We start from the raw sequence: 21,607 nt of genomic DNA on the forward strand, positions 1-21,607 counted from the left end.
ATTCATTTTTTAAATATTCCATATTTATTCTTAGTCATGTGAAAAAATAATTATTCGATGTGTATTTTTTAGTTCTCAGATTTAGATTTGAATTGGGGAAATTCTTTTAAACTTGCCAGTAATAATGCTTCCTCAAAACAAAAAAAAAAAAAAAAAAAAATGTTAATAAAATTAACAAAAAAATTGTTGTTTTCAGCACAATAAAAATCTAAAATATGCAAGTATTTATAAATCTACAAGTACTATAGATGCCTGTACTGTCTAAATGCATCCAGATAAATACAAGTAGGTAAAATATATTAAATGAATGATATTTTCTTGAAAAAAAAAACATAAAAAATAATTTTTCCCGGTAAATTGGATCTAAAAGTACATCTTGTGGCTATTATATCTTCCTCAAGAAGTTTTTACGCAAGCATTTTACAACTATGACATTTGGCTAGCAAGTCTCATTATTTGATGAAAGCTTCTACATAGTTGAAAGCTTCCACTAATTATCTATATATATATATATATATATATGAATAAAAATTACAATGTATGTTGCATGAATACCATATAATAAATAATACAAACATAAACATTAGTATTTTATAAATTTAAATATAAAACATTTTATTTAGATTAAATAAATATTTTGAATGTAAATTAATATTATAAAAACATAAGAAATTTTTATTTAATAAAATAAAATATTTAATCTTTAATAATTACAATTTAACTTATCTAATAGCATAAAAAGAAAGATATCATTTAGCAAAAATGTTTATTAGAAACATCGAAGCAAAACATTATTGTTATTTTTAAACTAATAAAAATAGGTTATACAATATTACTAAAAATGTACATTCAAAATTATATATATAAAAACATGAAATTATCTCTTACACCATCTAAGGCCATGTCTAATAGCACTCTTTTATCTACATTAGTAAATGTTTTTAGTCTTATTGCTGAAAGTTTGTTTACACATTTAAATATAAAAGAATCTATTAATTTTCTCACCAATTTTATAACCTCTTTACTATTCCTACTCTAATCTTCAATTCTCAAGCAACTATTATAATATTTTATCTATCCTCTATACAACACATAAAAGCTAAAATTTGACTTCTAACCTAATATGATTATAAAATCTATTTATAAATTATGGATTTTATCTTTATGGAACTTCAATTGTATTTAGACATGATTTCTTTTTGCAAGGTCAAATTTTATTGTATATAAGATCACAACATCATATTAACTATTAGTTGGTACTTTATAAGCTTTCATTATCTCTTTTTCTATTGTTCCAACTACTAATTTAAAATCTTTAATATTATTATTAAATGTTCAAATCATTGATTCTGTTATTACATTTAGAGACAAATCTAATTTGTTACATTAGCCACCATAAAAAAAACTCGATTGTTATTTATATTGGTTCAAAGTGCCAACATTTTGTAGTATACCTTTAAATAAGTAGGAGATAGTACTTATGAAGAGCAGTAAGAGAGACATTAAACCACACTATTAAATTAAAATTTACTATTGTAAATAAATTGTGGCATAATTTTAGTAACTTTTACTTCAACAATTAAAATATAAGAAGAAATCCTTTATTAATTATAGTAGTTTATCTAATCTAAATGCAATGGCAATTCTTGCAATAAAAGACATGAACATTGATTGAATCATACCAAAATTTCATCAATACCTCAAATCAATCTTGCTGCGTGAAATTAAAAGATGTAGTAGACAATTGTGTAGCAAGACATACTATTTTTAAAACAAAGAAAAAATACAAAAAATAAAAAAATGCTAATATATATTTTATTAAAATAAAAATAAAAATAAAAATAAAGCACATTACTACTCATTGAGTTTAATCTTCCAATGATATTTCTAATAATGATCACAAGTAGTTACAAGCTAGTCAATCACAATTAAAAACACACATTGATAAACATAACATGAGAATCCACACCGGTTTCCATATTTGAGGATTCACTTAAACACGTTTTGGCCACCTTAAAAACCGCGCAGTATGTAACCGGACCTCGAGACAAGGCTGTCGTATTCAATAAAGCAAACATTATGGTTTGTGCGTGGGACCATATGCGCCGAAGGAGAGAGATTTGGATGGCCGGCAAGTGTCCACCGGAACCAGATGCAGAAATTCCAGCTCGTCTCTGTTTAACGCGCAATCGCGGGCAGGCAAGTGTCTGGAAGGATGAGAGCGTGATTCCGTGGATTCCGAGGGCTGGAGCGTGATGCCGTGGCTTCGGAGGGATTGCATTGCGTTGCATTGCATTGCAGAGCATCGCGTCGAGAGCTCCTCAGAGTGCTGGGTCAGTGGTGCCTGAGGCGGCTATGGTGATCACCTCCAGGTTGATGCTGCAGGCATTGCCAGGTCCGGGTCGCCTCCTTCCCAACCTCCACCTTCATGCGACCACGGGCAGCTTGCCCGCCTTTATTGCCCGCGGCGTGAGCTCTTCCTGCGTTCAAGCCAATTGCGTCAAGCTCGGAGGAACTCCAGGGGCGTGGCGCGACTGGAGGGTGTTGGCGAACCCTAGGGTGAGCAGGGAAACTGTGTGTGGCGCTCCGGCCAGCGGACGGACTCTGCGGTGCTGTGTCGTGTCGTCCTCTGCGATGGCTGGGCGTTGCAGTGATCCGCCTCCAATGTATCGCGCCAACGTTGGTGTGGCTCTCATCAATGACAAGAATGAGGTTAGTGCTCCTGCTGGAGGTTTTCAAGCATACTCCACCATTGCGAATTGTTTGCTTTCGTATTGTGTGGAGTCTTCATTTTGAATGTGTGGAATCCTGGACCTGTTACTTAGTTCTTAGAATATGCTTTTTAGGTCTGTAGGAGAGTCTGGTTGTTAGCCCGTAGAAAATCCTTTTTTACGAATCCTTATTTCTTCTCACTCTCACTCTACTCCTTATTTTTCTTTTTCTTTTTCTTTTTTCGTTTTTGTTTTTCATCACGTACATGTGAACAGCTTATCTCATCGTTTACTGAAACTTTACCAGTTGCCTTATTGACTTGCTTCTGTGAAAGAAATAGTACGGAATTGAGATTGAGGCTGGATGTATAAAGATCTTCTAGAGGTTTATAAAATTGTTGGTGCATTTGTTCAGTCGTTTGTTGGTAAATGTTTTCAGGTCAGTCACGATTCAAAAGCATATCCGAGGTTTCAATTTGCAGCTATACGGTATTCATTACTTCAGCTTTTGTGCACTTTGTTCCTCATGTGGATTAATTTTAATTTTGTGTTGTTAGGTTTTTGTAGCGCAGCGATTAGATGTTCCTGGAGCTTGGCAAATGCCTCAGGTATGCTGATTTTTCTTTTTGATATCTGTTTTTATTAAATTAGAGCTTAATAACCTATACATCTCCTTGAAGTAAGTGCTCTTGAAGACATTTGGGACTAGCATGCTTATCTCGGTAACTCATGCTTACCGAGATAACCAGGTAGTGAATTATCGAGGAGTGCGGGGATCTGGTTAGTGCAGGGAGGTATAGATGGAGAAGAAGACCCTCGAGCAGCAGCGTTTAGGGAACTGAGAGAAGAGACCGGAGTCACCTCTGCAGAGTATTTGGGAGAGGTAAGAACGTTCTCAAGTAATACATGCTACTTTTTTTCTTTTCTTTTTTGAATTCCTGATTTAATTGTCTCTTACTGAAGTGTAATTATTTGAGAAATTTCATTGCTATGTGAACATATTATCAGATTTTTGCCCAAAGATTCAGTTGGTCCACGTATTGTTTGGGAAAAGTACACCATGCTGGAAACTCTTATCATGTCGCTTAAATTCTAAGCGGTCTTTTAGAACCATGCTTTGATAAAATGGCCTTGCAGGTGTCTGAGTGGTTGACGTACGACTTTCCGCCAGACGTGAAAGCGAAGCTTACTACTTTGTGGGGAACAGAGTGGAATGGACAGGCTCAGAAATGGTCAGTAGGATACTTGCCAAATCAAGTCAGATATCTTCCGTATGGATATGTTTTGTTGCCTCCATGCATTCCAGCGTATCTATCTTTCATTTATCTCACGTGTTGAAACCTCGAGTTGTTTTTTTAGTCTGCATGCTAAATACCGCATTCTTTTTCAGGTTCTTGTTCAGATTCACTGGCAATGATAGCGAGATCAACTTGATGGGCGATGGTTCTGAAAAACCCGAATTTTCCGAGTGGAAGTGGGTGCCAGTAGAAGACGTCATAAGAAATGTATGAGTACTTTTAATCTTTGTGTTGTACTCGTCCTTGATACCCTTCTGGGATTCTGAATCATATCTTTCAGTGTAAGTTTGGTAGAGCTTTGAGAAATGTTAGTTATTTTTAGTAGCAAACATATCGCTGCAGTGTGATTATGGCCTTCTCATGTGGCAAGAGATGTGAGCAGGCAGTGGCATTCAAGAGAGAAGTTTACGAACGAGCATTCCACCATTTGGTCAAGTTTATGAAGTGATGACTAATATCATGAGCTTTTCCAATGCGCTTCCTGGCGCTGTAAGAAGCGCTGTTTGCCGGTAGCGCTTGTGGCATGATGAGTTAAGAGTTTAGGAGCTATGGTTACGAGTATTACATTAAACCATACGTTATTCTACTTGGAATATCTGGGCACAATGGTCGGAACACGAGGAACACCATATCGCTTAGTAATTAGTCTGCTATAAAATGGTGGACAGTTGTTAATTATAGGGTTCTCTTTGTCGTAGATCTAGCTGGTTGTACTGTTTCTACACCCAATCAATTGGATACTTTCTTCGCCAGAAGGGGACAATTTGGTTGTCAGCCTTCACATCCATGAATGTTATCTGAAGGTGGTCAATTATACATCTTCACATCATTGACTACAGTGGAAAGAGTCTCTGGACATGAAAGGCCTATTAGCAATTAGACAACAAATGATAATGGGCCTAATCTACACCTTAGATGAGACAATTGCAAACATAGAGGGGTTTTTTGCAAATACTCAGTGTTCTTAGACTAAATGGATATCTTAGAAATAGATTGCTCACAAGAATGTGATATTCAAACCAATTTCTTGATAATATGTTTATTGTAATTCTTCAATTCAGGACAATATTTAAGAAATAGCTAGCAAAAAAAGTGAAAATTGGATCAACTATACTATTGTAATATACTATTGTAATAGAGTCATGATAGAAATTTGTCCAAATTAACTCCATCTTGTCAAATTTTATTATGTGGGGAGGTACATAATCTATATCATTTATATATACATTGGATCCCAATACATGTAGCAAGAGCACAAAAAATGCACAATAAACATAAATGATCAAAGCTTTAGTAAAGAGTCAAAAAACAAATACAACTAAAAGATTTGCTCCACATTCTATAAAGTATTACAAAAGACATGAAAAGAGACATATTTTAGTATGATTGATTGCAGCAAAGTAAATAAATAGCAATACAATTAAAAATTCAATGAATAGTAAAGACAAGGCAAGTCCACATCAATCTTTAATATGCTAAGATAGTGTAGAGACACCAACATATAGAGAATATAGGTGGAATTTTAGATGGAAAAAAGATTAGTTAAATATTACCTAATCCAATTATATTAGTAAGTTTTGAGGTATATAGAATCAAAATACAAACCAAATCTGAAGCAGAGATTCATCCTTGGTCATTGCAACAATTACATCTAAAAAGCCATGTTATAAATGTTACAAGAATAGTTGGTTAGAGAAGTGATTATAATGCCAATCTATGTTGTGTAAATGATTAAACTATTAACAATACACTTGTACTATTGTAACATGTTCATACTCACATGATTGTCTAAAGATTAGGACAATCACTAATTTGACTTATAAAAATAAGGTGTGTCTCTTTGATTGTGATTCAAAGACAACAAATAGAATATAATAGAGGTCTCTTTAAGAACATATGTTGCCTTCACACACAAGCTATAAGTTCATAATCAATTCTTATATTTAAGTTTGAATATCTTTTTAGTCCAAGAAAAAAATTCATATTTATAGAACAATTAGATTTTTTTTTTTTTTTTTTTTTTTTTTTTTTTCTAGTAATTCCTACTTAATTTGATGAATTATATACAATTGCCAATTCTTGAGAAAAACCAAGTTTTAAATAGAATTAATTAATGTGTGATATAAGATTTTCTTCTTTCAATCCTACATTTAGTATAGATGCATATTTTATACTATAGCATTTGTAGATTTAATGGTTTATTTAACATATTTAAATAAAGTAGCTACTTCTATAATATATAACTTAAATGTAATATATTCTTAATTTAAGAACATCAATTGTGTATTAAGAAAGATTAAAATAAAGTAGTTTATTTTGCCTAAATGCATAGTTTTATATTTTAAAGGATACATTTGTTAATTAAAAAATTAAAAAATTAATCAATTAAATAGAAGTAAGATAAAATAAAAATTTACATATTTATTTTACCTACCATCAAAAACTTTTTTGTAAATATTACTTTCATGCATTTAATACAATACTATAAATTATATTTAAGATATTAAAAAAATAAAAAATAATCTATCTAATACTAATTATTATAAAAAATATTTTAAATTAAATCACAAGACTTTTTATCTAAATGAATCTCTTAAATTACATGATAAGATTAAAATATGAAATAGAAATCAATAAAAAAAATTTATAATTATAAAAGAATATTTAAAAGAAATAAACCTAATATTATATATATATATATGATTTTAATTTTTTTTGAATAATATTTAAAATAAAATTTCATATAATTAAAAAGAATATCGTACTATATCATTCATATAAGTGAATATGTGTAACCCTAAGATATTTTATATAAAAAGATAAATTTAATTTAGTTTCTTTTTTTAATTTTAATTCAAAGTTTTTAACTTAAGTATTAAAAATTCGATCTATAACACAACATAAATGCTCTTCTTGTAATAGATTTAGACAATTTATCAAATTTTATCATTTATTTTTGTAAATATCTATTTTATTAAAGAATAGGAGAAGAATTGAAAAATTAAAAATATTGAGACAAAAACAATATATCCTTCTATATTCTTTTAAAAAATATTTTTTCTAACAAGTTTTCAAATAAGCACAAAAGATCTTGATTTTGTTTTTAATAAAAAAAATACTATCAAATTATGGTTTAGAATTAAATAGAAAATATATGGAAACATATATTTTATATAAAAAAATAAGATTAATTTATAAAAAATAAAAAATAGAATAAAAAAAACAAAATTTTTCATTTTAAAATTCTATAATAATAAAATACATAAAATAAATGACTTATATCATATAAGAAGGTATCTTTAGACTTTTATCCAAAGTTATATAAAAGCCATTCAAGTTATATAGATTGAATTGTGTCATGGACATACATAACTACTTAGATAAAAATGATTAGTTAGAAGGTAAATGAAGGTAGATTTGATAATATCTTATGGACAAGCTTCTTAAAAGCTTGATAGATGCAAATTTGACTTTAGACGTGTTTGTAGTTCATTCATAGGTTAAAAACTTGGCCAACAAGTTGGACTTGTGTTGCACATATTGGCAAGTTGTGGTATAAGTTGTCCATGTGGTGCACATGGAAGAAACTTGCATTGCAAATTACACACATGTTTTGCAAGTTGGATATGTATTGGAGGTCCTATAGAATGTTGTTGCATATCCCTTAGTTAGATAGTATATATTGAGGCAAGAGTGAAACCTACTTCACTCTTGTCAACATCTTTCTAATCTTTAGTCTTGTTTCAAGAGTCTTTAGATTTTTTTTTGGCAATAGCCAATATAATTCAATTTTATATTATATTTGAGTAATTATCTATTCTTTTTTAGTAACTAAGAGTGTATTTTTCTTTAGATTTTTTGTGATAAATGTCCTTGATAGATTATTGTTTTAGTATTCTTTGTGGCTAAAGCTAAAACAATGACCACAAATCATTCAAATTTATATGTGATTAAACTTGCATAAATAGATTACTTAAATAGAATTGTTTAAGACATGGTAAATGATAAGATTTTAAGACTAAATGGTGTAGAGGTGGATTTTTTGAAAACTTTGAGAACATTGTAAGCCAAGACTATGTAGACCTAGGTAAAAAAAAATTACAAGTTTTTATTTATTTAAAAAAACTTACTAAGAAAAAAATTAAAAAGAAGTGATATAAAGTATCTACATAACTAGAAATTAAATTAATTTGGTTAATGCATCTTACAAAACATATGCCAATGATGACTTTTGGCTCTAGTTTTTTATTTTTTATTTAAAATAAAATTTAAATATTATTATTTATTAAGTAATAAAAGAGAAGAACATTTATGACCCAAAACTATTAAAAAGAAATGAACATCACATTTTAATTCAAGATGTAGATGGCTCAACTCTAATTATTAAAAGTAATGAAATAATTATTCAAAACAAAGTAGGATTATTCCATACATTTAACTTGGTAATAGATTCAATCATCAATAGGTGTGAATTATTTTCCTATTAATAATACAAAAGAATTCTTAGACTACAATAGATAGATAGGTTTAGATGGATTTGAACAAATGCTAAAAAAATCACCAAATTCCTTAACACACTGTTTTGCTTATTTCTTTAGATTTTAAAATAGTGAATAATTCTTGATTGTTACTATTATAAAATAAGTACAAAATAGTATAATAAGAAATTAGATATTCTAAAATATTAAACTGTTTATGAATTTTTTATACTCTTTTATGTATAATTCCTTAATATTATATAATGTGCATCTAAAAAAATTCTGATTTTTCAGAAAATAACATCTAAGCTTTTATCAGAATAAAGATTGCAAAGCATTTATGATATAAAGCAAAAACAGTAGGAGGTTTGGATAACATTGACTTTAAAAAGACACTCAAAGTATTACTATTTTTTTCGACAATACGAGCATTATCATAAATCAGGTTGCACTCAGTCAACGCAGAAATTGCTACGTCCCACTTATGCGGACCAAGTCATTCACGTTGCAACATAAATTCTTTCCTGCAATACCTCCCCTGCAATACAACTTTATATCCTTTCTTTAGTGCAACACAAAGTGATAACACAGTGGTAAGTCAAATTGTAAAGAAATCCATGCACTTCTAGCATTCGTAGTGGGTAAAGTTGTCATATTGCAGCAATTGGCAATTTTAGAAATGGGGAAGAATTATCTAGTAATGAGAAAAGCATGACTAAGATCACGCTACACACCATGTCTAGAAAGTAGAGTGGTTAAAAATTATTGTAATTGTTTACAACTAAACTTGTCATGGGCTCCTTATTTTCTACTACTAACTGCACAGTAGCTCCCCAAACTACAAAGGAGGAAGCATTTGATCCTACTGTCAGCTGTGGCGGCGAAAAGAATCTATCGTCAGTTTCCTATTTTACAGTTGAATCCATTAATCAGAGGGTATTAAATTTGAGTGAATGCCCCCAGATCTACACTACATATTGATGTCTGCTTCAGCACACAAGAACAGCTTCGGGGGTGTATTTATGGCACAATTGGATGATCAACCGGCCAGGACCATGGGCCTACACATTGTATTCCTAGAGGTGATCATAGTGATGAATGAGAGTTTTACACAAAAACTCCAGTTCGCAGTCGTGAACGCTTGTAATGATCAACTGGTGAACGAATTGATCTGCGAACGAAATCAATATGTTATTACTAATTCGATAGTCTGATCAAGCAGCCAGAATTTTCAACAAACCAGAAACTCTAAAAAAACACCGAGTATTAAGCTCAAAGTCCACTCAGTAGGTTAGAGCAAGGTCGCTCAAATGCTAAAACTAATGAGAGTTTCTTGGAAGTACTCACCAATAAAGTCTTGGAGATTATACTCCTCAGCTTGCTAGTGCTTAATCGATCCAAAAGTCTTCTGGCACCTGTGACTTCCTTGTCGGCCAACTGACGCAAATGATAACAAGCACCAGCAGTCACCATCTGCTTCCTGCACTTGGCATTTCCGGACAGGGCCTGAAGAGCTGCGATTGGAAATTGCTTGCCGACCTCCTTGAACCGTGTATCCAACAGTAGCACTAATCCAATAATACCCCAATCTTCAGCGAGAAAGAGCTTTCGGTTTTCTTCATCAAGGAGGAGAAGCGCCAAGGCCTGCCCAACGTTGACATCAAGGTAGTTAGCGAAGATGACACGAGCATACGAAGAATATAGACTTTGAGAAGTATGTAAGCAGAAAAAATAATAATAAATAAATAAATCTGAAACTAGGACACCATTTACCTGTGCAGAGTATTCCTGCGCCATCGTGGACTTCGCATCCAGAAGTTTCACCAGCGGGCCAATCACGCCGGCTTCGCCCAAAGACCTTCTAGACTCCATAGAACAAGCTATGAGACGAACTGTAGCAGCAGCAACTAGCTGCATAGATATTTTCCCTGAACGGAGGTGATTCGCGAGACGGGGCAATAATCCGGCATTCACTAGTGCGTCAATGTTGTCTCTGCATGCTGCTAAGTTACGCAACGCTCCCAATGCGATTTCTTGTGCACATATATCCAGAGAACTATCTAAGTATCTAATTAAAGGTTGAACAGCTCCATCACCTATGATTCTCCATCTGATACTGTCGTCAGAGACTGCAAGGTTTTGCAAGGTTGCCGCTGCATTTTCTTGAGCCATGCTTGTCCCAGATGATATTAAGTTGATGACGATAGGAATGGCGCCATCGTCAGAAATGCCTCTTCGGAGGTTTTCAACTGCTGCGAGGTTTCGAAGCGTACCCGCGGCAGCAGCTTGCGCGCCTGAGGTGCCCACGCGGCAGACTTCTGTCAAAGCCGGGACCCCTCCGTGCGCTGTAATAGCCCTGGCGTTCTCGTCAGAAACAGACAAACCCTGCAAACCAGCTGCTGCACTCTCCTGGGCGCGTGGAGAACCCGAATCCAAAAGACGAACAAGAGGTGCTATGCCCCCTTCAGCAACAACCGTGTGCTCGCAACTGTCGTTTAGAGCGAGCAAGCAGATGGCAGCAGCAGATTTTTCCCTGATAACAGGCTGACTGGCGTCTAAAAGATGCACAAGCACTGTCACCGCACCCTGACTAGCAACCATCAAAATGTTCTTGTCGTCGTCCGACATGATTCGAAGCATACTGTCAAGGGCTCTTTGTTTGCAACCTACGTTCCCAATTTCGAGATGCGAAATCAAGTTCCTTATGGTCCACCGCATGGCCTCACGAGAAGACTCTGGAGTAACATGACAAATCGCTAGAGGATTCTCTTGCATAATTCCATTCTTAATCATCAACTGGCAATCATGTATGTGAAGGTCAAGTTGGCCACAGAGTGAATCCAGGTTACTCTGAGTTTGAAGTTTTCCGCCGTAGTTCAACGCCGTACATTTCCTTGCAAGGCTCCGAGCTTCCCCTAACGTCTCGATCATAGTCTGCACAACAATGCGACAAGTTCATACGATAGGCAAGAGGTTGATGGTTCATAAATGCCTATCAGGCTGAAGAAGCGGGGGGGGGAGGGGGGGGGGTTCTTCTGCTCACTGAACCAGAGGCGTCACCTATCTAAGAAGGAATCGGTAACGCAAGCTTTGGTAGGAAGGAATGCACATTGTCTCAGAAATTCAAATTCAAGATAGATCATCACCTTCAAGAGTTCCTTGCAAGCCGCATTATCGCTAAGACAACGAAGATGCGACATCTCAGTGAGAAGAGCACGCAATTGCAACAAGCGATTCTCGATAGCTTTCCAGCGTCCAAGAAATGCTTTGACAGAAGCAGCGTTCGCTGTGACTAATGATGCCAATTGCTGTGCCTCCTGGAACATGGACTGTGCCGAATTCTTGTCGGCATTGTGAACTACACGTTTCCTAACCTGTTTACCTATTCCTTTCTCCTGTACTAGATTAACTTTCAAAGCCCCCATAGCTAGTCACTTCGTCAAGACGAGGCTTCACAGGCACTTCAAAACGACATTGTACCAACCTCACGTCGCAAAAGTCACCACTCAAGCTCTCCTCTAATCAGATCAAAAGGCGTACACTCCTATAAAACGCATAGCTCTACAGCCTCGACGCATCTCCTCAATCTGAACATTACTGCCACACCCTTACCGGCTCTAGCCAGCCATAACGCTCAATCCTCCTTTTCCAACACCACGAACTCGACCACAACATAGATTTCCTCTGCAATAACCACCAACCCCAGCACTGCGCCACGTACACTTGACTTTGTATATTTAACTAACAATCTTGTGAGTCAACCACATAGGCACCTCACAACAAATTCCAATGCCCTCAATGTGAACCGCTAACTCATGCTCTCAATCTCCTTCAAACTGCCTTCCAAATCACAATCCCTCAATCTTCCACCGACGTTTTCAACCACCACTTGCAGGTTGTTCTCAATCCAATTTGCAGCAACAAACTATAGTCCGACTGTAGCCCGAGTCATAAAGAGAGTGAGAAGGAGGAGACGACAAGCTCGAGAAACTAAGTTCAACATGACTCTCACAATGCCGCAAACAAGTAGTGAGGGGCGGGACATGTAGACCCAGGTCAGAGCGCATACCCGGGCACTTTTCCGAGAAGAATTTCACCCGCAATTATGAAAAAGGTCCTCCGATCTATTCCCAGACTCCAAGCGGGGAGAATAAAGCCGGCCCGCTGGAGTTACCATCGCTCACCAAACCGAGCGGGAGTTAGTGGCCCCCGCGGCGGGTCCAGCTGGGACTACTGCATGAACTCTCTTCTCCATTCAATGAGGCAAGGAAACCCTGGTGGCGTCTGGCTGGGTCCCGTTCTGACGTCCCTCCGGGGCACTTTTTAAGCGAACCGTTACTTTAATTCCTCCCCATTCTTCACTTCCGCGGGGTGGTGATGGACCTCCGAGTTGAGTTAACCCCCAACGCTTGCTCTGTAGCTAATCCGGCACGGTGATCTCCGTCAGGCCTTTTCAGGGCAGGGATAGTGGGCGAGACTGGAGGTCACGTTCTGCAACGCCACTCTGTGCTATCCCTCGTGGGGACGGTGATGAGTTCTTCAATCCATGGAAGAATTTATCCTTATTTTTTAACTAGTTACCCCCCCCCCAACACTGTTCATCCTTTAATACAGAAGTATAAATAAGCATGTGAGATACTGATATTACCATATTCAAATTTTATTGTTCAAATTATTCAGTGTAAACACATGTCATGAAGGCAAAATTTAAGAAATAATATATACTCTTGGAATTGTAACAAATGTTTGCAGAGACTCACTAATGTGCTAATTTGCACAGTTAGTTTTTTTTCTTTCATGTAAGCGTTTATTCTTTAGAAGCTTTTTTACACTATATTCTAAATAACAAGTTGTGCAACCGACTATCAATAGTTCTTAGCACACAAAAGTAAGTTCGTAATTTTCAAAACTAACAAAATATCCACAAATTAGTTTGTGAAGAAATTAAAAGAATGAAATTAGAAGTCATTTCAAGTAATAAGTATGACTTAAACTGGGAACTTGAAAACAGTAAACATCTTGTTGTAAAAACAACAACTTGGGCTTTTTCGGAATGTTTATTTATTCCTTATTTATTGTTTGTTTGAACCTCTTGTTCACACCTCGTTTATTCTTTGTTTGAACGTCTGTCCATTTCACCTGAACATGTAGAGAGAAATACATTTATATGTAATTTAAGCAAAAACAACAATGAGTTACGATGCTAAATACAATCATACATAGCAGGTTCTGGTTTTACAATTGTTTCTTCATGGATTGAATAGTACTAGTGAATGACTAATTGTGTGAGATTGGAAAGAATCCTGCTTGAGCAAGATCCAAAGTGTCATGTGATGATGAAAAAAGAAGGAAATCTCTACTTCTTTTTGAAACCATGAATTGGAATGATAGAATTTTGTACACACCATTACATATAATGAAACACAAACCTAATCACAACTGCATTTCAAGATCTGCTTTTGTTGTTATAAAATTCAAAACACTGAACACAACTGTGGAAAGAAGGATTCAAACCAGATACCTTTTGTAGTAATTTGTTGAAATACTTGATTCTGAATAAAGTCCACATCTACCCATCCATTTCATCCTCCACACAACAGGGGCAAGCACAGATCCAGTTTCACACTCTGAGATTCCAACACTGGACCTATCTGTAAAAGATGTGGGTTGAGTTTATATCTCCTCTTTTGTTGAAAGACATGTCTTATGGATCATATCTAGATTGATGCTTGTTGTGAGCAGATTCAAGATATGTTTTCTTCTGGAAAAAGGGAGTCACAGCAGATGATTTCTTTCATTCCACCTTTTACCAGGGACAAAATCAACATGGACATATCCCTGGACTGTGGATGCAGATGAGTGTTTTTTTATTTGACCTAAAAGAATGGGCCTGCTGTTTGTTTGTACATTTGCCTGCAGACAGCAGAAGGGCAATCAATCATGTCCTCTACCCCCTCTAGGATTCAATTTCAGCTGCAGCTTTTACACACACTCTCTGGCCATCCTGATTTCTGAAAGCAACTACAAACGGCCCCATGAACTGACTCCATGCCTTTGTGGAGCCAAACACTACCATTTGTCCACACATTCTCTGTGTCATTGGGAACTCTCTCTCCCTTCCATAAGCAACTGCCCAGTTACAATATGGTTGTGTCATGGTTTTCCATACTTCAGTATTAAAAGAATCCTTAAATAAGATGACATACACATGCACTCAATTCTACTTGATGAGGACTCCCTCCAACTGATTATGGGCATGGTTTGTGAATTCACAACAGGTGTGAATGCAGTAAAAGATGGCTTGTTGGGAGCATGTTGCTTAGGAACATGTGAATCTTCTCCCATGACTTGCCACTGTGTGTCTGGAACAAATACAGGGCTAGGGCAAATCATGGGTAAGACATGAGATGATAGTTGATTCCAGTACTAGCTTCTGCAAAGCAAAGCATGCATTGCAATCACTGCCTGGTAGGATATTTTGAGAGGATTGTCTCCATTCCTGTACAGGATTCTCCACTTTGCCACTTCTAGCTACTTCACATCATGTCTCCACAAAATCCACTGTGTTTTTAGACCACCACATCAAATCTTTCCATCTGGGTAAAAAGGGATGGCGCTTTTGGTCGAGCTTTCACCACAAAATCCAGCCAAGAACCTAAGCAGCTATTTCCACACCCCCCAAGAGAACACTCTGGCGTGGATCTTTGCTAAGCCAATCCCACATAATACTCTTCGGTACAGTACCCTGTACGCGGTATCCAGGGGGGAGTCAAGGGTCCTTTTAAGGCGCGCGAAATTCGTCTCACCGTCCCTGCAGGGGATCCACCCGCGCATCCCAGCACTCGGAGAAAAAAAAAAACCAAAAAAAAAAAAACCAAATCCAGCCGAGGTACGTTCTCCAGCATGGGCGAATCCGGAGCTAGGACTGTTCGCACAAGCCGAAGCTGCCATCGTCAGAGATGCTGCGACTGCGCGCAACCCATCTCTCCCCCCTGCGAAGCGACATCAATCATTCATGCAGAACCAGCCGTTCCATGCTCACGGGCGTTTGAAGATCCGTACCTCGTACAGTAGGGATTTCACACTATCGTATCGTAGTAAATCTGGAACAGTATGGACAGCGGTGTGGATTGGCACCGATACTAATGTTGAAAAGCGATGCTCCCTTACTTTTTCCCCCTGCCCCCGGGAGCTCCGACGCCGTTAAAGTTGGTCGTCGACGCGTTGCCACAACACGGTCAAATATCATTTATGAGCGGGATTTGTTTGGACAGGGAGCCCTAATCTCCACGTTTTCATTCATTCAAATAAACATACTTCTCGTTTCAAAGTAATAAACATCAAATAAAATACATTGTGGGTATGTGTGTGTGTGTATTTCATTTATTTTTATTTTTATTTTTTGATACAGAAACGGGTTATATGTAATTAATCCGCTCTGAGGTAATCTGTTTAATTCCATTTAATTGTCAGGTTCGATATGTTGTGCTTTGATGCAAGATTGAATCAAGCTTCATTGAGCGGAAAGAAAAAATAAAATGAAAATGAAAATGAAAATGAAATGCACACCCTAAATAACTTTTATGCATTTCGAGAGTGTTGGTGTCTCTCGCACAACTAAGAAGAAGATTTTGATCCTCCTGATGCTTGCATTCACAACGAGGATGTTATGTTGGGAACTAAAGCTCCCCTGTTTTAGATGCAGGATTTAAATTAGTAAGAGGTACATTAGTTTTTTGTCCAATTAATCAAAACTTGCATGAGAATGATGTCTACCTGTGATATATACTAATATACATCTAAGATAATCTAATCATATGGTTCCTGCAAAAAAGTGCGTGAATTAGCTAATTACTGCTTAGTGTAGGTTTCATGTTCGTAAAGTTCCTAAGATAATTTGAAGGTTATCCTCACACTTTTTTTGACGGGTGATGTGTTTGACCTATTGAGTTAATCTAACAGATAGGATCAAATCGAACGTCACACTCCAATTAAGTTAACACATAAACGCTGATTTTAAATAATATACTCAAATGCAATTGAATTATTCAACTTTACCTCATGAATATATTTTTTAAGGAATTTATTTGTGTACACATTTTTTTGATACTGTATATATGGAGAATTTGAGAATTTGAGCTTAAAAGTGAATGAGTGGAGTTTTTGTTTGTTTCAGTGATTTTAAGACATAGTTGATTTTATTCATGTTAATAATGTTTGCAAAGGAGATTAAAAAGATAAAATAAATAATTCCGTATCCAGGTTGAATGCAATGTGTTCTACTCGTGGACTGATGATTTTTTTAATTTAAAGGACACGAGGTAATATACATTACATTTTTCTGACTGTATGGTCTTAAATTATCACTGATGAAATGTGACTAGATAATATTTTTTTTAAAAATGGGTGTAAAATTTCACAATTTTTCTATGACTTCAAAAATTTGCCCTAAACTTTCAATTCGAAAATAAAATCCACACATGCTCTCATCTAATTCACCCAAACTTCTTTATTAATATCAACTACACTTAAAATCATGGCATTACACAAATAAGATTCACAACTGCTTTTTATCGTTTCTAAATTTTAACATACAGAATAACTTGGTTTTATCTTTACATATATGTACATATATATTTCATGGTTACCAGATATTAGCACATCAAAAACAAAATTTGCATACAGTTACAGGGTCAGATTTCTATTTCTTTTTAAATATTTATTTAGGGTTGTATTCTTTGGGAATCAACATTAAATCACAAGAATGTTAAACAGACCCATGTTTTTACTAAATCGACCTCCCCATGATGAAGAATATGGTAATTATGATGAATAAGGTTGGTTTTTGTTGGCTTTGGATCCAAAAGTGGACAAATGAGTCCAGAGATAATTTTTAATTTCATTTTTATTTTCCCATGAAAGTTAGAATGGGTGGGTCAGTTTAGTAAAAGTCTGGGTCTATTTAACATCCCCTATTATTACTCTGTAGTAATCCCCAGAATATGTAACTTTCACCATCTCAGACATGACCTACTTATTTCAGAAGTCAGACCCAGTTAATGAATGCATCGAAGAGTCAAACTTCTTCAAAGGGAGTGTGGAAGTGGAGGTGGTTGTCGATCATAGATCCGATTCTCTAAATTGAATGAGCACCATCCCAAACTCATCCATCCATCCAACACACGCTGGACACTCCCGCCAGGAATGGAACACGTCGACGCGGCATTTAATACAGTGTGTGAGAGCCAACTCAGCGGCAACGTGGACGCATACTGAAGCCTTATTGTGCCATTTCCGGCCTCCACGTCGCCAGATTCTGCCGTCACAATTTCAAGTGCCCGCTCCACTAAACACACCCTAATATTAGCGGACATACGAGCCTTGGTCTCCTCCTGTGCACGCGCATACGGATCCACTCACCTACGTATTTACCTACGATATTCCACGGTGAACGTGTACGGTGCCGATTATGGCGTGGGAAATTAGCCGATTCCTTATCATAATTACGGTTGTTCTTAGTCAGCAAGGTGGGCATGGAAGCCTTCCGTATTCCCCGACACTTGGGAGCTGTGCATGTTTTCCATGATATCGAAGTGTCTTAACTACGATATTGTGATGAGATTATGGGATTATGTAACAGTATGCTAGGCTGTTGCTTTAGGCTTTTCTCATTCAATTCCAATTTACCAAATATGGTCATTCATGGTATGTATTTCGGGAAAAAGAAGCGTGAAGTGGGGTTTATTGTGGGGGGCACGTTTGATGAACCTCTATTAGAGATAGTATTAAACATGACAACAGTAATATTTGTTAAAGTTTTGGTTTTTTTGAATTCGAAGCATTAACGCCCAGCATCCATGGCCGATTCTGAGATCTACACGTGTTAGTTTTGCTTCACTTTTAGAGATAGCTAGGAAGATGGGGATTGTTTATTTCTGGGCAGCCATTTTTTTTTGTCAAGTGGAGCAGGAACTTTTTTGAGCGAATTTCAACTTTTGCACGCAAATGGCTGTTGCTGAGAGATAACTTTGTTGACCGCTGGCAATGTGGTCAAAAGCCCCCTCCACTTGGCTATTAATGTTCTCAAATGCTTCGAGGTGCAGATTGATCGGTAGTTCGATACTTCGGGCAAGCTTAGAGTTTGAAGTTGTCTTGTTTCAATACTATATTATTTCAACTATTTTCTACGTGATAATTGTTGTTCTTGCTCTTTTTTGTTGACAATATTCAAGTTAGTTATCGATATAGATCAATTTTAATAATACATCAACTATTGATATTCGTAGGTTCAAATTTTAGTTTTGTTGCAAACAAGGAAGTTGTTTATGGTTTTGAACAAATCATGTATTATCCATGTGTACTTTTAATCACTCAAAACTGGTAAGTTGGTGCAAAGAGGTTGGGGGATTCAGATTCCCACTGTGAAATTCCTAAATCTGGCTAGTAGATGTTTGCACGGAGATAATGATTTTCAGATGTTTTTTATAAAAAAAACCAAGAACGGTGTTGTATGCAGTTGAGTTTGTAACAAAGACAGAACCATCTGTTTAGAGAATTTGGGTATTACATACATATTCAAGTGAGCCAAGCGCTAATGTGACGATCTCTACAAGATCCTTAAACATAGATATGTATTGCAAAGGAGTGCAAACCAATCATATCAAAAAATTTCACTCAAACTTCACTGTAAAAATTATGATGGATATACCGAATGCACATTGTGTTTGTGCGCGCGCGCGCACACACACGCACATATATGAGGTGGAAATGATCTATGAGGTCTCACCTCAGAAGCCAAAACACCAGGAAGTGGCCCCACATGAGCTATAACTCTTCACACTATTTTGACAGCCTGGTCCTCTCCTTTACGAATTAAGATCCCGGTTCCAAAGAGTTGAAGCTGGAAAAGTACCCACTTTTTTTCCGACTGAGTATGAGTGGCCAAACAAACACTTAGGAAAGCCCCTGGTATTTGAAACGAATGTCACCGTCCTGGAGGGTGACCTGAAGGTTCTTCGAATGCTGCACTATCGATGGGGAGTTTTTGCAGAAGAAAAGGATTTTGGTTGAAGCACCGATGGTTAGCCACGCCACCAGGGTGCTCCGAAAATCTCTGTCTAGACCCTGTGCTTGTAGACCTGCCTTGTATTTGCTCACTCCAATTGCTTTACCTCCTGTGTTCCTCTTGAGAATTTCAATGAGAACTGGGTGATTGTGTTATGTTCGGCAGGTTTCCGTAAGGAGACAAAAGGATTTTCTACTCGGGAAACATGGAGGCTGTTGTCATGGCAATGGCACAGCTTGTTCACAATGTATGGAGAGCGCTGTGAGAAAAAAGGGGCAAAAATGTCTCTTAATGTCGAGAATCTTTACTCAAACAACCCTTTCGGCAAACATATTTGTTCCGAAGTGAGGGATCTTCTCTCCCTTCACAACTAAACAAGCACAGGCAGACTCCCTGTAGCAGGTGGTCTCTCAAGGTGAAAGAGTAACTCACATACAGCAATTCGGAATCCCTGCTTCGAGAACCTGTCGTCCTCTAAAAATGGGTGTCGAAGGTTTAACAAATAAGAAGGCGATACTTTCTTCAGTAAGCATGGGTTCAGTGTTTGATCGACAATATGACACTGGATAGAATGATTGCAAGGAGTGGTCAGAGTCACGCTGTCCTACAAGGAGTGGAGATCAATGACATTGGAACTTGACCAAATATTTTTATGAGAGAAGGGAAGCTTTCACTCTGCCTTTGAAATGCTCGTGGATAGCATTTAACATATGACCTGAATTGTGTCTACTTGGTGATGTAGCGTGAGGGATATATATATATATATCTATATACACACGTATGAATATTCCTGTCCTAGTTGACGACGATAACATTGTTTCACTTCAATTCATGCAAGCAGATACCACCTCTCAAGTCCGCAAACTTATAGCTTGAATTTTATTAATTTATTTTCTTTCAAACAATTGTGTGTCAACGGTAGACCATGGGCATTTAAACTACTCATTACGACTGCGAGATCAAGTCTTAGATCAAGTCGTAGATACTCGCTCCCGTTTCCAAATAATATGCATTACAGTGAGAGTAAATGTATACTGTTCTCGTGCATAAATAAATATACATACACACACACACGATATCTAGATCAACTGTCTCAAAATTTATTGCTGAAAACCAGACTCAGGCCACTGCAGATGCCTCACAGGAGCTGAACATGAGCTTCACCGATCAAATTGCCAATCCTAATTGATAACTTAAAGCTTATTTCCATGGAAGCGGTAAACTGCTCGCCGCACTAGAAATTAACAGAAAGTGTGAGACTGTAAGCTTTCTACCTCGAGCACCTGATTCACTAGAATGATCCATGACCTTTGAAGTCATGTCAATGGAAATCTGGGTCAATAACATCACCAGAATTGGTACTTAGAAAAAATTGTAGCAGTAGTAAATGCCTGAGCGTGTGTGAATTTCTGCAGACCACATAAAGTTGTCTGATATCTTGCACATTTCCACAACCTTAATAAACTAGTAACTGTGAGTCTAAGGAATAGGAATACTACATGAAAATTAAAGTGATTAATTGCACTATAAAGTGTTAGTGGAAAAAGAAATATTGGGTGCAAACCTTCGGTTGTTAAGAAAAATGTACTTAATAAGATTGTTACATAGTGATTTTAAAGTTTTGAAAAAAAAAGAAGAAGAAGAAGAAGAAGAAAAAAAAGGGTTAAGAAAAAATAGACGATTTTTTACAAGATATTTAAAAAAAATATAGGATTATAGTATATGGTGACTTGCTAATCCTATGTGTTAATACAAATTTGATTCTTTTAAATTATTTAAAAATATATTTCTTCAAACATTCTTAAATACAAACTTATTATTGTTTAATCTTCAATTCTCCTTCAATCCTTGTATCATATTTCTAATATTATAATAAATGCCTATCTTACTTCAATTATAAAATTAAATAGTAGGTAAAAACATGTTGAAAAGATAATAATAGACTTGCTATATATATATATATATATATATATATATGATACAAAGCACATAATTTGATAATCTATATGAAAAAATGTTATAAATTAATATATATTTAAAATAGATCTTATGTTC

At 36.0% G+C, this 21,607-nt stretch overlaps 2 protein-coding genes across 3 annotated transcripts; one reads left to right on the plus strand and one right to left on the minus strand.

Annotated features, from left to right (window-relative positions):
* Positions 1 to 2,299: 2,299 nt before the first annotated feature.
* On the plus strand, positions 2,300 to 4,847 carry LOC112292176 (nudix hydrolase 25). Of its 2 annotated transcripts, none has more exons than XM_024540406.3 (6): positions 2,300 to 2,712; positions 3,269 to 3,319; positions 3,502 to 3,594; positions 3,849 to 3,943; positions 4,102 to 4,216; positions 4,392 to 4,847. In XM_024540406.3, the coding sequence occupies exons 1-6, from the start codon at positions 2,356 to 2,358 to the stop codon at positions 4,455 to 4,457; spliced, it is 777 nt and encodes a 258-aa protein (XP_024396174.1). In that variant the 5' UTR covers positions 2,300 to 2,355; the 3' UTR covers positions 4,458 to 4,847. The 2 variants fall into 2 exon arrangements, with proteins under 2 accessions (XP_024396174.1, XP_024396184.1); XM_024540416.3 differs by having other exon boundaries at positions 4,396 to 4,847.
* A 4,378-nt stretch (positions 4,848 to 9,225) lies between these two features.
* On the minus strand, positions 9,226 to 12,502 carry LOC112279848 (uncharacterized). The gene is made up of 4 exons (XM_024514587.3): positions 11,634 to 12,502; positions 10,261 to 11,421; positions 9,835 to 10,131; positions 9,226 to 9,658 (listed from the first exon to the last, which is right to left on the minus strand). The coding sequence occupies exons 1-4, from the start codon at positions 11,910 to 11,912 to the stop codon at positions 9,638 to 9,640; spliced, it is 1,758 nt and encodes a 585-aa protein (XP_024370355.1). The 5' UTR covers positions 11,913 to 12,502; the 3' UTR covers positions 9,226 to 9,637.
* Positions 12,503 to 21,607: the final 9,105 nt, after the last annotated feature.

The sequence above is a fragment of the Physcomitrium patens genome, chromosome 1 (genome assembly GCF_059467195.1).
Source record: "Physcomitrium patens ecotype Gransden chromosome 1, ASM5946719v1, whole genome shotgun sequence".
NCBI classification, from domain to species: Eukaryota; Viridiplantae; Streptophyta; class Bryopsida; order Funariales; family Funariaceae; genus Physcomitrium; species Physcomitrium patens.

Coding starts and splice junctions, on each gene's coding strand:
- LOC112292176 (XM_024540406.3), top strand. CDS start 2,356: ATGGTGATCACCTCCAGGTTGATGCTGCAGGCATTGCCAGGTCCGGGT. Junction 2,713..3,268: donor TCATCAATGACAAGAATGAG/GTTAGTGCTCCT, acceptor TTGTGTTGTTAG/GTTTTTGTAGCGCAGCGATT. Junction 4,217..4,391: donor TAGAAGACGTCATAAGAAAT/GTATGAGTACTT, acceptor AGATGTGAGCAG/GCAGTGGCATTCAAGAGAGA.
- LOC112279848 (XM_024514587.3), bottom strand. CDS start 11,912: ATGGGGGCTTTGAAAGTTAATCTAGTACAGGAGAAAGGAATAGGTAAA. Junction 11,422..11,633: donor CTTGCAAGGAACTCTTGAAG/GTGATGATCTAT, acceptor ATTGTTGTGCAG/ACTATGATCGAGACGTTAGG. Junction 9,659..9,834: donor TAATCTCCAAGACTTTATTG/GTGAGTACTTCC, acceptor TTTCGTTCGCAG/ATCAATTCGTTCACCAGTTG.